The sequence below is a fragment of the Arachis duranensis genome, chromosome 4 (genome assembly GCF_000817695.3).
Source record: "Arachis duranensis cultivar V14167 chromosome 4, aradu.V14167.gnm2.J7QH, whole genome shotgun sequence".
NCBI lineage: Eukaryota > Viridiplantae > Streptophyta > Magnoliopsida > Fabales > Fabaceae > Arachis > Arachis duranensis.
In genome coordinates this window covers 118,701,556-118,716,946 of record NC_029775.3, presented here as the reverse complement: position 1 = coordinate 118,716,946, position 15,391 = coordinate 118,701,556, and the positions used below count along the sequence as shown (strand labels likewise).

The window sequence follows — 15,391 nt, the reverse complement described above, 5'->3', positions numbered from 1 at the left end:
AATTATGATTTGTGCATATGTTTTGAGTTTGAGACAAACATGTAAGACAATGGTAAGTAGGCAAAATATAGCATATAATTAGTAGTTTTTTAATGTTTAATTATCCATTAAACATATATGTTGAGAAATTTAGTATTTGGCATTCTTGTGTTATTATTAATTTATTAAATATCATTTGATGACCTAGTTGATTAACTTATTAACTATTGAATGATTTATTCTTGACTTACGGATCATAGATTTTATTGATGCGACATGTATTTAAGAATTATTTATCAAAATATAAAATTTGTGATGTGATTGCAGCAGAGCTTCCTGTTATGATAGATGGTAAACTTATTCAGTTCTAGGGAGGCAGTAATTAAGGCGATGAAAGATTATACCATCCGCAGAGGTGTAGATTATCGGGTGCATGAGTCAGAAACGACAACATTCTATGCTAAATGCACCCAGTATGGCGCAGGATGTGATTGGCTGATCAGGGTGAGCAAAATGTCCAGGAAGTATTGTTGGGAGATAAGGAGGTACAATGGTAGTCACACCTGTACTAGGGCCACCATTTCTCAAGATCATTCGAAGCTAGATTCCAACACAATTGCAGAAGCAATAAAGCCATTGGTAGAAGTTGACCCATCTATAAAGGTAAAATCAGTGATTGCGAAATACGACGTGAATTTTCGCTATGTATGATCCCCCTCGTGGCATCATCACTCCTACTCAAGTCAACAGAAAGTCTACCTCCGGAATTACCAGAGGGAGTGAGTTGTCGAGGTCTAGTATCCAACGATAATCTACTTGGAGCAATCCCACTTGGTTGGGCCTCTAGTCGGTAGGAATGTCTCCGTAACTTGGATGTGAGTAACCTGGCACAGGAGCCATGAATCCAAGCATCTGGCTAAACGAACCCTGTTTACCTGATTATTGGTGCGGGACAGTCCAATACTGTTGATGTACTGGATATGGTGGTGCGAAATAATCCGCAGAATGCGTGTCAGGAATGTATGGTGTGAACTGCTCAGGCTCTTGCTGTGCTTGTGTTTGTGGTGGTTGCGGTGGCGATGGTGGTGGCGATAGTTGTACTTGTTGATTCTTCTGATTATGGATAGAATCACCCTCCTGATTCTCTTGCGGTTCGAGATCTGACAGATGCAAGTGGTCACTATATGTACCTTGGTACCAATGCAAGTGGATTTTTAGCTGATGTTGCGAGGACACCATGTGCTCGACAAGAACATGACTATACTAATTCGTCCAATGCATAACCCAGAATGAGTGGGTTTCAGACCAATCTTGATTCTTGGGACATGTCAGAACTTTGCCGTGTGCTTCACTTAGATCCCGCTCTTGATGAGGAACGCCCTGAGTCAAGTCAAATTGCCTCCTTAGTCTATCAGATGCATACCACTCGATGCATTCAAAAGATATAAGCAGAACTGTGGTACTCCAAATAGCCAAATGCTAACGGATGTCAGGAGGAATCACGTCTGGATCGATCCGACCAATTGCATAAGCCTCCCAAACAAACTACACACATTATGCAAGTAAAAGAGGATTACACACTAAATAATAATACAGCTAAACAAAAACAACTACTTATTTATTACAACAAACCTGTCTTTCTTGCAGATCATCCAGTGCTCTCCTAAAGTGAGCAAGGCTACGAAATCTATAAGGCCGATTTTCACGATTTTAGTTACGCCACCTGACATCAGACAATTCATTAATTAACATTTATCAATCAAATTTAAAATACACTTTTTCAAAGCATTTAGTAATTAAATTTACCTATTTGCAATCGGAAAGAGTCGAGGGTTGCCAGGAATCGGTGCAATAAATGGTAGACGGATCCAAGCCCAGGTAAGCAAAAGTATTAGCGGACCATCAATCTCCTTACAGTCGACACGAGTTGCCCTACACAACGCTCTATATAGGTGTGCCAGGCATGCCGATCCCTAACTAAACTCTATGATCCTGGCAAAGTTACGGAGTAACAGCAGAAATTTCCAGTGCACCCCTGCTCCAGACTTATCTCCAAACACAACGGTCCCAAACAATAACATTATGTGGCACTTCACGTACCTCTGAATCTGAATATCATCAACCAACATTAAACGATCTTTCAATCCTTGAAACCACGTCAACTTGATAAAACTTTTTTCTACAGTCTGCCTTCCTAGATGCAACACCAAACTGATCCAAGCATTCACCCTCTAATACCTCATAACTACTAAGTATCGGTCTTGTAACTGGCAGACCATTCGTCGGAAGACCAAAAATTAACGTCACGTCCTCCAGCGTCACGATTAATATTACTCAATTTATTTATTATCAAACCTATAATCTTAATAAAAATTATTACTATATTAATAAAATTTTATATTATTTAATTTATTATTACACGTATAATCCTAATTACTGCAATTAATAACAATTAATATTAATTATTTTATTATCATTCATACTTACACATTTTAATAAAAATTATTACCACAAAACAATTGATCACAATTAATTTATTATCATACATCCATAATCTTAATATAAATTAATATTATTACACTAATCTCTAACATAATCACTATAATTTATTATATTATTACTAATCTCTAACATTATCCCTTTATCTTAATTAAATCAAAATATTTAAACATTAGTAAATCTCTAACATTGTGAGACCAGTGTCAAATCCAAAATCAAGGCTTCCAATTGATCGAACGGTTTAGAAAATTACACGTGACACACGTCCGTCTATATAATGACTGATAAAAAAAAAATTGGCATCTTAATATTGATTTGGGCAGAATTTATGATGATAACAATAATAGCTCTTGTCATTAACAGAAAAGTAAAAAAATGATTTCACCCAAAAGTAAATATATTAACACCAATGGTAAATCCTAAATGAACAAGCCATAAGTTTAAAGAGTGGTAATTAAGTAAAGGACACAAGCAAAAACACTACTAATCTAATCTACCATAGCTTAATCTTATGTTAACATTGAAGTCATTGTCAATTCTCATGGCTCCCATGACCACAATTGAATTTCTCCTCATCATCTCTGCTGTGAATCCACCATAACAGATTACTCAATGAGTTGCCACAATCAAAACACTTCAAGCTTCTAATCTTCTTCAAAGCAAATTGATTGTCATAAATTCCTTCAAGTGCATAGACAAACCCCTTCCACCCATCTCCATCTCCATCTGCAGGACCATCTCCATATCCAGACTGTGTCCATTCCACAAGCTCCTTAACAAAATCAACATTGGAGAACAAACACTCAGAAATAGGCAACAAGGGTAAAACATGAAGTGCAATCTTACTCTCCTTACTAGTATAACAATACCGCATTTTCCTATTTCTCATGTTAACTGAAAGATAACCAACTAACTTATTTTCTGTAGTAAAATCTTCTTCATACATATTATCACCCTCTTTCACATGCCACCACATCTTAGCAGCATGAATTTCCAATGATGCAAGAGTTGATCCAATGGCAGAAAGATTGTTGTCACCATATACAACACCCATCAATGCCGCCGAATAGTAAGCATTTACTGCTTCACTGGTGCTGTCTTGTTCCCTTCCTTGATCAGGGAAAGTCTCCCCACCCCAAGAATGCAATGTGTATAGATCAAAACACCTTAGACGCGTATAATTCTTTTGAGTTCAAATCATGTTCTCCACCTAAGTTCATGAAATCTGCCATAATAGAATAGGCATGAGGCTTATACTTCATACCCCATGATGGATCAATCTTTGCAAAAACTGCAATTCCATAGAGAAAGTATCCTAAATGATAATGGTGGCAACCATATTTATGATAGTCAAAATCTTGATATGAACGTTCTTTGGTAACAATTCCACCCCAATTTGCATCATATAGAAATCCATTGTCATCAAAAGTCCCATCCAACCATGGCTGAATTGTTTCATGCAAGAACTTCTTCACGGATGGGATCACTTCAAGAAAACCAATCTCCTCGGCTATTAAAGCCAACCTTGCTGCCCTTGCAATAAATTTCCCATAATAGTAAGCTGAAATTGTTGTTATCTCAGAAGAACAAAGAGCAGCAACATCTTTGGAAAGAGCTGATTTGATTTCATCAAAAGATTCTTCTTTGACACCTCTAGTAGAATACCAATTCATAGGAACATGATCTGCTTTCAGCAACCATGAATCTCCAACAACACCAACAAGGTCCCCATCAATGCTCCTATACTTAAAATCTTGAAGAACAGTAACATTACCCGCATCCTTGGATAAAAGTTGAAGATGGAGAGGGTGTGCTAACATTAACAAATCACCATTACCAAACCCTCTCTTCTCCCACTTATATTCAACACAATATGGCTTAGTAAACAAAGCATCACCAGATACAGGGTAACAAGAGCTGTACCTGTCAAGAACATCCTCAAGTTCTGAACTTGAAGTTGGCAACAATGCTATCCTCACTACCAGAGGAACCCCATGATCACGAGAAGTAAATTTTTTTGAGAAAGAGATCATAGTCTCATAGCTGTTACTAACCTTGATTGGTAAAGAAGCATACAAAAGCCATGCTTGACCATTGTCAAGCTTGAGGGCATACTTTGTGAGTGAAGAATTTGAAGTAAAGGATGAGAATTTGTGAACAGTGGTCATTGAAAATAATGGTGTTTGATGAGAGACAGAGAAAGTAACATAAGGGCATCCCCTAACAAGAAAGAAACTAAGATTGGAAGAAGGAAAATCCAGAGTAACACTGAGACCAGTGAAGGAAGATATAACATGGTGGGATTCAGAACTTGTTGAGGAAGAGACAGTGAGATCAGGGTTGAAGTCTTGGTAAATGCAATCAGAATGAACAGAGCGAGAAGGGTAGCAGAGAGAAAGAGAGGAAGCTGAGGGTTTGATGAGGTATGGGTGAATGTACTCAGGGTTGTCGCCATTGCAGAGAAGGAAGTTTTGGAAGAAAGAGTTAGTTGGTAATGGAGATGAAAGAAGGTTCGCAGAAAAGAACTTAGAAGGGTGAAAGCAATCACGTTCGTACATTGTTGTTGGGAACAAGAAAGGTTCATCTTTTGTTGAATCCATTTTTTGTTTTTGATGGGTTCGGAGGTTAAAGCTCTGGTTTTTATAGCTGAGAGTCTGAGACGATGCAGACTGAGGTTTAAACTTTAAAGTGTTAAACCCTTTGAACAAAAATATACTAATTAATTAATTAATTAAGATTATGAAGATAATTAATAATTAATGTGCATGGTTACGGGTGCGATGGGGGAGAGTTTAGTGATGAACGATTGAACGTGGCAACTGACAAGTTACTCCTTTATTCTTTGACGGGACGTTACCAATTAATCCTTTTTCGTATTGAAGAAGTTAGTATTTAATGGATTAGATAGGTTAAATTTGTTTTTTTTTTTCAAAGAGTACAAATTATAAAATATTACAAATTACAAAATCTTACATTAAGTTATAATAATTGCTTTGTTTGGTTACAACAACTATTTTTACATTAAAATTAATTACTAAAATATAATATATATTTAAATATAAAATATAAATTAAAAATAAATTAAATTACATATATATTTAATATTTATTTAAATATTATTAAATTGATAAAAATAAAATTTTTAATAAATTTTTTTAATATATTTAATAAATTTTTAATAATAAAAATAAAAACTTGGGTAAAAAACCCAAATGAGCCAAGGAGAGCTCAAAATTACTCAATTCAGCCAAATCAAAAATTCATACATGAATCAACCAGGACGAATTATTATATAATTCGAATCAATATGATTCGAATTATAGTTACATGTAATTCGAATTGATATGATTCGAATTACTAGGAAGGCTACAAACCAATGAAGTTTGAAACAACTCATTTCGAATTATATCAACCTAATTCGAATTTAGTTAATTCGAATTACTAGGAGAAGTGGATTTTTGAGAGAGGTTCGAATCTAGTTGATTCGAATTAGGTGGAAGTTGAGTTACATAGTAATTCGAATCAACTTGATTCGAATTACAAGGGATTCGGCTATAAAAGGAGTTCGAGCCAAGTTCATTCGAATCACTTTCTCATTCTCATACCCCACCAAATCCCAGAGAAAAAGACCAACGTTCAGTAAGAGTGTGACCAGAGCGGCTGTTTCTGTCGATGGGGGACGATCCGGGAAGGCTTTATCGTTTGGATGGAGTAGCTCATATCGCCGGTGTGATCAACGACGAGGTTAGTGGTTTATGAAAGCGGTTTATGATAGTGGTATTTGTTAATGGTTTTTTATAATGGTTTATGTTATTGCTAGTGGTTTAGGATAGTGGTTTAGGAAAGTAGTGTAGGCTAGTGGTTTTCGTTAATGGTTTTTTATAGCGGTTTATTTAAGTGTTAGGTGTGTATGCAAGTGGTTTAGGCATGTAGTTTTTTTTAGTGGTATTTGAAATTGTTTTTTGTAAGCGGTTTGTGTTAATGGTTTTGGATAGTGGTTTTAGTGATGGTTAGCGGTTTGGGGTTGTGGTTTAGGTTGGTGGTGTAGGACAGTGGTTTTTGTTAATGGTTTTTTTTAGCGGTTTATTTTATTGTTAGCGGTTTAAGCAAGCGGTTTAGGTCAGTAGTTTTTGTTAGCGATTTTTGTACTTGGTTTTTGTTAACGATTTTGGATAGTGGATTAAGTGATGGTTTAGCGGTTAATGGTAGTGGTTTATGATAAATGTGAAAATGCATATGTTTTTGTTAATGGTATTGGCACGTGGTTTGAGTGAGCGGTTTGTGTATAAAATGTCGGTCGTTTGTTTCATATATCTGTAACCCATCATGATTTAGTTACTGGTTCGTTATAAAATATATGGCTTATGTTAGTGGTTTGTGCATCTGTTCTAATTATGCGGTTTATTTACTGGCCAGCCTCGTCGTTGCATATCCAGCGTTAGGCGGCAACAGGGGATGCGTCTTAATGAGAGGTATGTTCCGTACTTGCAGATGGCCGGACTTTACCATCTTGCGAGACTGAACGACAGATGGTTCCGACTAGACGAGCCCCTAGTCAGCGCATTCGTCGAGAGGTGGCGGCCTGAGACGCACACCTTCCACATGCCCTTCGGAGAGTGCACTATCACGCTTCAGGACGTCGCATACCAGCTGGGGTTGCCAGTCGACGGAGATTACGTTAGTGGGTGCCTTACCGACTTCCACCTTTACATTGAGGGTGGGAGACCTGCTTGGCAGTGGTTCCATGAGTTGCTCGGTGTTTTACCTCCCGAGAACCAGGTGCAGAAATTCGCAGTCAACTGCACCTGGTTTCAGGAGACATTTGCAGAGTGTCCAGACGGGGCAGATGAGGAGACAGTTAGGCGCTTTGCCCGGGCCTACATCATGATGTTATTGGGTACGCAGCTGTTTGCCGACAAGTCCGGCAATCGTATACACATCAGATGGCTACCTTATGTTGCTCGGCTTGAGGAGATGGGTCGCTACAGTTGGGCGTCGGCGGCACTAGCATGGCTGTACAGGTGCATGTGCCGAGTCGCCAACAGACATGTGGTGAAGTTAGCTGGCCCGTTACAGTTATTACAGTCGTGGATCTTCTGGAGGTTTCCCACACTTAGACCATCTGGGTATGATGAGATCAGCTGGCCCCTTGCCTCGAGGTACCGTTATTGTTTTGTACTATATATTATTCTTGTTATTATTTTCAATTATGCAAGCAATTCTTCTGTTTTCTTGTACGCAGATGGTCTGGTTACAATCCTGGGATTAGCAACAAGGGACCTCGGGTACAGATGGCTCGCATGAAGATCGACTTGTTACAGCCTCGGCAGGTAAGTACGCAGAACATTTGTGTATCTGAAGTCATTGTTTCAGTTTATAGCTCTTAACTAAGTGTACAAACCATTTTATTTTGATTTTTTCAGTTCATATGGATGCCCTATAGCGCAGTCGACGTCATCCAGGTTGTCCATCCTGAGGTGTTGGAGCCTCGGCATACGATGTTATGGCGATGCAGGACGTCCCTGATTTATTTTGCGGTTGTCGAGTGGCATCAGGTTGATAGAGTTTTACCTCAGTTTGGCGGCGTTCAGCCCATACCGTCTCCCGCCCTGAACATCGACTTCCTGATGTCGAAGGACGGGAGAGGAGGTGACCGTTGGTTCCCGGCACAGTACCCTGAGTGGCATCTTCACTGGCAGGAGCGTGCTGATCACATTCTGCAGTTTGACATCGTGCCCGACCCCGGACCGTCACATGAGTTCTTGACATGGTGGTATCAGCACGGAAAGAGGTTTTTGTTGCCGGAGATGTTATTAGGGGATCCGAGAGGTGTTCCTATTCCAGATGAGGCGACGCAGAGGGGTGCAGGCTGACTTCCAGATATGGACCGGGTCGAGGATGTTCCTGACAGACGTCGTATTGAGCGGAGAGCACGAGTTGGGACACGTCGTAGCCAGCGTGAGTGGAACTGGGTGGATCGGGCTATGGATGCCGGAGACGACCCAGTTAGGGGTGGGGGGGAGAGTTCGTGGTCGTGGAGGCAGGAGGAGGGTGGGTGCCCAGATGCCTGGGGGAGGTGATGTTGCGGGGGTTGATAGGGCCCATCAGGGCGGGCATGATGGTGGGTCCCATGGATCTGGTATGGGAGATCCCACGAGTCACACTGATGCTGGGCTTGGTGGTGGAGGTCTTGGAGATTACTTCGTTGGTGTTCCCGGTGATGATCATACCCTTCAGGAGAGTACTCCATGGGTGAGTCCTGGCTCGATGTTTGGAGATTTACTTGCTAGTGATGGCATTGTGGCCGAGTTCGGTGGACCGCATTTCCTTGATGATATCCAGACCATCATGCAGGAGGATGAGGCTGCAGCCGGACGGGTTCAGCCGACAGGGACACAGGCACCCTTGGATGTAGATCTGAACGAGCCTGCCACGGTAGCTCCTGCGCATCCTTTTGCCATGGGTGGGACCCAGCATCGGCCCAGAGTATTGGATCACACTCAGTTGCCGGCCCCTCGTCATCCAGACCCGTGCATGTTGCGCCTATGACCCCGAGACAGCCAGTTCCGGATGACAGTGACGAGTTGATTGAGGATGAGGAGCCACTTATACGTAGGGGTTACCGGACACGGGTGCCACGCCGTTGCGGCACTGGATTGCACCTATTTAGATGATTCATGGATAGTGGTGTATGTCATGTTGTTATATTTATATTTTGTACCTTGTTGGTTGGTTATCATTGTTATGGTATGTACTTTGTTATTATGTTATTTGATACTATGTTATGTACTTTGATGTTTTGTTATGTCATTTAGTTTGATGTATTCTACTTTTACGTTATGCTTTATATTTTGAAGTGCTTTTATTCGTTATCAGTCATCCCATGATATAATGTTGTTTGTTTTAAATATAAATTTCAATCATTTAAAAGACATTCAGCAGAAATATTTGGTACGAATAACAAGTGTCATTACGCATAGGAAACAACTTAGTTCAAGACAAGTGTTAATACATTCACGAATAAAAACAATTCGAAGACAAGTGCTAATACATTAACAAACAAACACAGACATAGCAAATCTCCTACTGATTTCCAGCAATCCCGCTGGGGCCTGCGGCTTGTGGACAACTACGCCTGGTGTGACCTGGCTGCCTGCAGAGGCCACATCTCTTTGGCCGGTTCGGATCTGCTTCATCCATGTTGGTGCGAATTCTTGTGGATCTAGGACGACCCTCCCTCGCACGCCTCATACTCGGATCCGGTATAACGGTAGGCCCGGCATAAGGTGGCCAGAAACCCTCTGGAATGGGAGGGGCAAATCCCATCTGATAGACACCGAAAACGGAACTAAGGCGATATACCTCGTGGACGTAAGGGTGCCATGTAAGCCGTGAATAAGCACAGCATGCCAGTGCGTGCGGACAGGGAAAATGAAGTGCTTGGAAGTATCCACAATCACAAGTCTTAGACCCTAATGAGACCCTGTACGTACCAAGAGAGAATGAACCTGTCGGAGTCGTCTCAGCAACGGTGTACTCCGAGTTATCCCTGTCATAAACAGTCACCGTGAAGTGCCTGGCTGTCCTCAGGTTGGCCTCGATACACTTTACTAGGTATTGACTGAATTGTTGTCCAGTACCCATCTGAGCCTCGGCCTCCCTACCCTTACGGACAAATAGCTCAGCTAGCCTTCCGTATGTGGCCTTCACCAGCGAGCAAACAGGGAGGTTTCTAACCTCCTTCAGGATTGAGTTGACACATTCCGAAATGTTGGTCGTCATGTGCCCAAATCTCCGACCCCCATCACAGTACTGTGTCCACAACGAGTAATCGATTCGGTTCGCCCAGTCACACATTGCCGGATTCTCAGAGCGCAGAATGTCAAACCAGTAGTCGAACTCCACCTCGGTCTTCGCATATGCGGTGTTAACAAAAAGCCTCCGGGCATCTTTTCCCTTGAACGTCAAGGCAAAGTTTGCTGCAACGTGTCGAATACAGAACGCCCGGAACGCAGCAGAGAGTAACCATCCCCCATCCGGAGCCTCGAGTGCTGCCTTGATGCCGTTATGCCTATCTGAAATAACTAACAGACCCGGCTGAGGTGTCACGTGCTCACGGAGGTGGGAAAGAAAGAAAGACCATGACTCAGCATTCTCACCCTCAACTAGTGCAAATGCCACGGGGAGGATGTTCGAGTTTCCGTCCTGTGCAATGGCGACTAGCAGTGTTCCCCCATACTTCCCATATAGATGGGTGCCATCAATACTGACCAAAGGCTTGCAATGACGGAATGCCTGGATACACGGGGGGAAAGTCCAGAACAGCCTATGAAAATAAACCTGAGACTCGTCAACCTGTCCCCCAACTCGAACAGGGCAAGTCCTGAGGACGGCTACAGTGCCAGGCATTGTCAGCTGAACTCCTAAAACCCGCCTAGGGAGCTCATTGTACGACTCGTCCCAGTCCCCATATATGACGGCAACGGCCTTCTGCTTCGCCATCCATACCCTCCTGTACGTAGGCCTGAACCCAAAGTGTGCGGCCGTGGCATTTTGAAGCACCTTGATGTTCACAGCTGCATCAGCCCTAACCATCGGCATAATGAAGGTGGATATGACATGGTAGTCCAGACTCCTATGGTCGCTAGAGATGGAGCTGGCAAGACATATATGCGGTCCGTTGTATCGCTTCACTTCCCATATACCCTTCCGCTGTCGGAGACTCAACCGAATTAGCCATGTGTACCCATTCCCAAACTCAGAACACTTTCCCACATACCTGCGGTAGTCAGACTCAACGACCTTGTACTGGACCCCTCGGCGGATACTGTACGTCTTCACACTCAACAGCGCCTCATCTTTATCCTGAAATTGTTGGCCAACCTGGAACTCGTTCATACCGGCAGACCCCTCGGTGTCTCTAGCGCCAAATCCTGAGGGCTGCAGAGCGTTTTCCACCTGCCGCATGGCACCAAGGTCCAACGAGGAAAAATGGGGTGGATACTGCTGTGTCCCAAAACTAGATCCACCTGTAGCCCTTCTCGGAATAGTAGTTCCAACATCATCGCCGCTTTCATCAGCGATCATATCCGGCTCAACCTCATCGTCATCTGGATCATCAAACAAACCATCACTAACACCAGCCGGTGTGGGACAATGTACCTCGGTGGGAATATGTTCCCCATACCGAACCTCGTCTCCAACATTGGCGCTCAGATCAACGGCAAACGAAGGGGACGCAACAGGCTGCATCGGTGGCTCATACACAGGAGCAGAGGATGAAGCAACAGCAGGTCTCGAGCTCGAGCCGGCAACCGCGGCTATAGTAGTGGCATTCCGGTTCGAACCACCCGAGCTAGATACCACATCAACCAACTTTGCCAACAGCTCAGGTGTCCTTACCTCGGGAAACTGCCGACGAGAGAGAAACATAACCTGCAAGTCCTCCTCACTACCGATTGTGAAACAATCAAACTTCACGGTGTCATGGAGCACCGCTGTTGGAATGCGGTAGAAAAACTTCTTGACCCTTTTAACTCCTTCAAGACCAAGCTTCTCCAGCACAGAGCTAACAAGAGCATCGTAGGTGGTTGTCGGCGTCACAATAATACATAGGGGATCTTTATCAGTGAACTTCACGCCGGACCGAGTTTTTCTCTTAATCGACCCTCTGTAATGTACCAGAACTAGAAAACTCTCCTCACTAGCCATCTCCCCTCTTTCTTGAGAGCAACATGAGTTCACAGCATATATATACAACCCTGGCTCGCACTATATATATATATAATTCGAATCTATATGTTTGGAATTATGTAGTATCACAAGCTTTCCTAGTAATTCGAATTGGTTAAGTGTAATTCGAAACAACTTGTTTCGAATTACTTAATTATGTGTTCTTCATAGTAATTCGAATTAACTCAATTCGAATTACTTTAGTTTGTTGCCTGAGTGTAATTCGAATCATATCAATTCGAATTACATGTAACTATAATTCGAATCATATTGATTCGAATTATATAATAATTCGTCCTAGTTGATTCATGTATGAATTTTTGATTTGGCTGAATTGAGTAATTTTGAGCTCTCCTTGGCTCATTTGGGTTTTTTACCCTAAAAACTTTAAAAAAATTAAAAAGTTTTCATTTATATTTTTTAATTTTTTTAAAAAATATTCTTTACGTAAAAACAAACAAAATATATTTTATATTATTATATCTAAATATAACTGATACATAAAATATTTTTTATATAAGATATTTAAATATAAATTTATTTTTATTTTTTTTAAATCTAAATTAAATTTTAAAAGTTTTAGTTCAATCATTTCACTTGCTTTTAAGCAGAATAATTTATACTAAAATAACTAATTTGTTAAATATTTTACAATAAAATAATTAAAATTTATCTATTATATATATCTAATTTTACAATTAAAATATGTTACATGTCACTTTTTCATTGCAATTAGAATCAAATCTTTCCTTTTAAAATTAAAAAATTCTTCTCTTTTTACTAATTTTACAACCAAAATATGCCACATGTCACTCCTCATTACAATTAAAATCAAATTTTTCCCTCCAAAATTAAAGATTTCTCCTCTCTTCCTTACTAATTTTACAATTGCCACATGTCACTCTTTTATTGTAATTGAAATTAAATATTTTCCTCCAAAATTAAAGAATTCTTCCCTCTCCTTACTAATTTTACAACCAAAATGTATCATATGTCACTCTCTCATTGCAATTGAAATAAAATATTTTCCTCTAAAATTAAAAAGTTCTTCCCTCCTCTCTCTTCCTTTCTCTATTTCTCTCGTTCCTTCAACCACACTATCGATTTTATATATCATTATCAATATCAATGACTAATTACTAATTTGACAATCAAAATGTGCAACATGCCTTTTTTTAATTGTATTAAAATTGAAATTAAAATATACTTATATTATATATCATATATTACAATCTAATTTAATAATCAAATGTGTCACATGACACTCTCTTATTAAAATTGAAAGAAAATATTTTTTTCAAAATTAATAAATTCCCTTCTTAAATTCTTTCATCTATCTCTCTCCATTTTTTTATTTCTCTCTACCATTTTTATTCTATATATAATTTATATTTTATATTAATGATTTGACAAATCAAAATATGTCATCTGGTATTTTTTATAATTAAAATAAAATTTTTTCTTCCAAAATTAACAAACTCTCACTCTCACTCTCATTCTTCATCTTTATTTTTTTCTCTCTTTTTATCTCATTCTCTATTTTTTCTATCTTTCTGTTCTATAGAAAACAAAATTATGAAAATAATATAATTCAAATAAAAATTATTATTATTATATACATATTTTTTTAGTTTTTTTATTTAGTTTTAAATTTTCACCGCTTATCTTTCTAATCTATATTTTCATTTCTCTTCTTTAAAATATTCATTACATATAAATTGGAGAGAATACTAATGTTATAATTAAAAGTTAGAATCAAGATTCAATTGTTTTAAAAAAATTAATTTTGAGTTAGTTCTATAACTATCAGTATAATTTTTTTATACTAATATCTAATTATATTTTTATATACATAAAGAGAAAAAATATTATTTTTAAATAGCAAGTATAAAATTCATTATTTCTAGTTGTACAACAGACTTAACACCTAATTAAATATAAAAGTATATACGTTAAATTATTTTAAATTTTACATACCGAATGTTCAATTTAATTATTAATAAAAAATTAGACTTTTTCACATAAAAATAATAACTAAAAATCTTATTATTTGATTTTTTATCTATAGATACCTTAGTCTTTTTAGTCAGAGATTTTTGTCAACCTATGACTTTTTTTTGGTAAAAGTAGTTTGACTTTATAAGTCTTTGTGTCATGCATAATTTATACTATTAGAACAAAGTGAACCATAGTTTTAAAAAATTTATATTCCGTAATGTTATTAGAAATAAAAATACTAGTTAACAAGACAACACAACCCGATAAATTTTAAGAATTTGTTCATGGTGTTGTGATAAGAATCCCATTAATGATAGCTGGTGTTGTTGGTGTTGTTGGGGATTCATGGATGTTGGAAGCAGAACATGTTCCCGTAACTTGGCACTCTATTAGAGGTTTCAATCAAGACTCCTATGATGAAATCAAACAAGCTCTTTGTAGAGATGTTGGTGCTCTTAGTTCTTCAAAAATAGCTAATACTTCATCTTCCTGTTATTGCAGATCGATTGCAAGGGCAGCAAGGTTTGCAATGATAGCTGAGGAAGTTGGTTTTCTTGACTTGATTTCACTTGTTAAGAAATTCTTGAAAGAAACCATTCAGCCATGGTTAGATGGCACTTTTAGAGGGAATGGATTTTTGTATGAAAAGCAATGGGGAGGGCTTATTACTAAAAGCGGTGCTGATAGTTCAGGAGCATAATGTGGGTTTGGAGTTTACAATATTCATCATGTTCAACTAGGTAACTTTGTGTATGGAATTGCAGTTCTTGCAAAGATTGATCCGAATTGGGGTAAGAAGTATAGGTCAGAAGCATATTCAGTCATAGAAGATTTCATGAACTTGGGAGGAAAAGATTCAAAATCTAAGTATACACGTTTAAGGTGTTTTGATCTGTTCATGTTGCACTCTTGGGATTCAGGGCTAGAGGATAGTGATGTTGGAAGATTTCAATTGATTAGTGGTGAAGCTGTGAATGCATATTATTCAGCAGCGTTGATGGGTTTGGCATATAATGATGCAAATCTTGTTGCTATTGGTTCAATTCATGTCTCAAGCTATTTAGCTTCTTCTCTAGTTCCGCGGTGCTCCCTTCAAAATAAACGGTGGTTCTTTGATTTTCGTCACTCATGTGTTTGGTTGAAAGGTATTGATGCCAAATTGAACAGAAGAGAAAAATGGTAG

The 15,391-nt window shown here is 39.0% G+C and overlaps 3 protein-coding genes and 1 pseudogene across 3 annotated transcripts; 2 read left to right on the top strand and 2 right to left on the bottom strand.

Annotated features, from left to right (window-relative positions):
* Positions 1-2,935: 2,935 nt before the first annotated feature.
* On the bottom strand, positions 2,936-5,062 carry LOC107486513 (probable endo-1,3(4)-beta-glucanase ARB_01444; annotated as a pseudogene).
* A 1,088-nt stretch (positions 5,063-6,150) lies between these two features.
* LOC110280607 (protein MAIN-LIKE 1-like) lies at positions 6,151-8,351 on the top strand. Its single transcript, XM_021141728.1, has 4 exons — positions 6,151-6,222; positions 6,895-7,637; positions 7,721-7,808; positions 7,902-8,351. Exons 1-4 carry the CDS (start codon positions 6,151-6,153, stop codon positions 8,349-8,351), a joined length of 1,353 nt encoding a protein of 450 aa, XP_020997387.1.
* A 1,210-nt stretch (positions 8,352-9,561) lies between these two features.
* On the bottom strand, positions 9,562-12,189 carry LOC107486225 (uncharacterized). Its single transcript, XM_016106779.1, has one exon. It carries the CDS (start codon positions 12,187-12,189, stop codon positions 9,562-9,564), a length of 2,628 nt encoding a protein of 875 aa, XP_015962265.1.
* Positions 12,190-14,518: 2,329 nt separating this feature from the next.
* On the top strand, positions 14,519-15,391 carry LOC107486226 (uncharacterized). Its single transcript, XM_052260730.1, has 2 exons — positions 14,519-14,885; positions 14,973-15,391. Exons 1-2 carry the CDS (start codon positions 14,519-14,521, stop codon positions 15,389-15,391), a joined length of 786 nt encoding a protein of 261 aa, XP_052116690.1.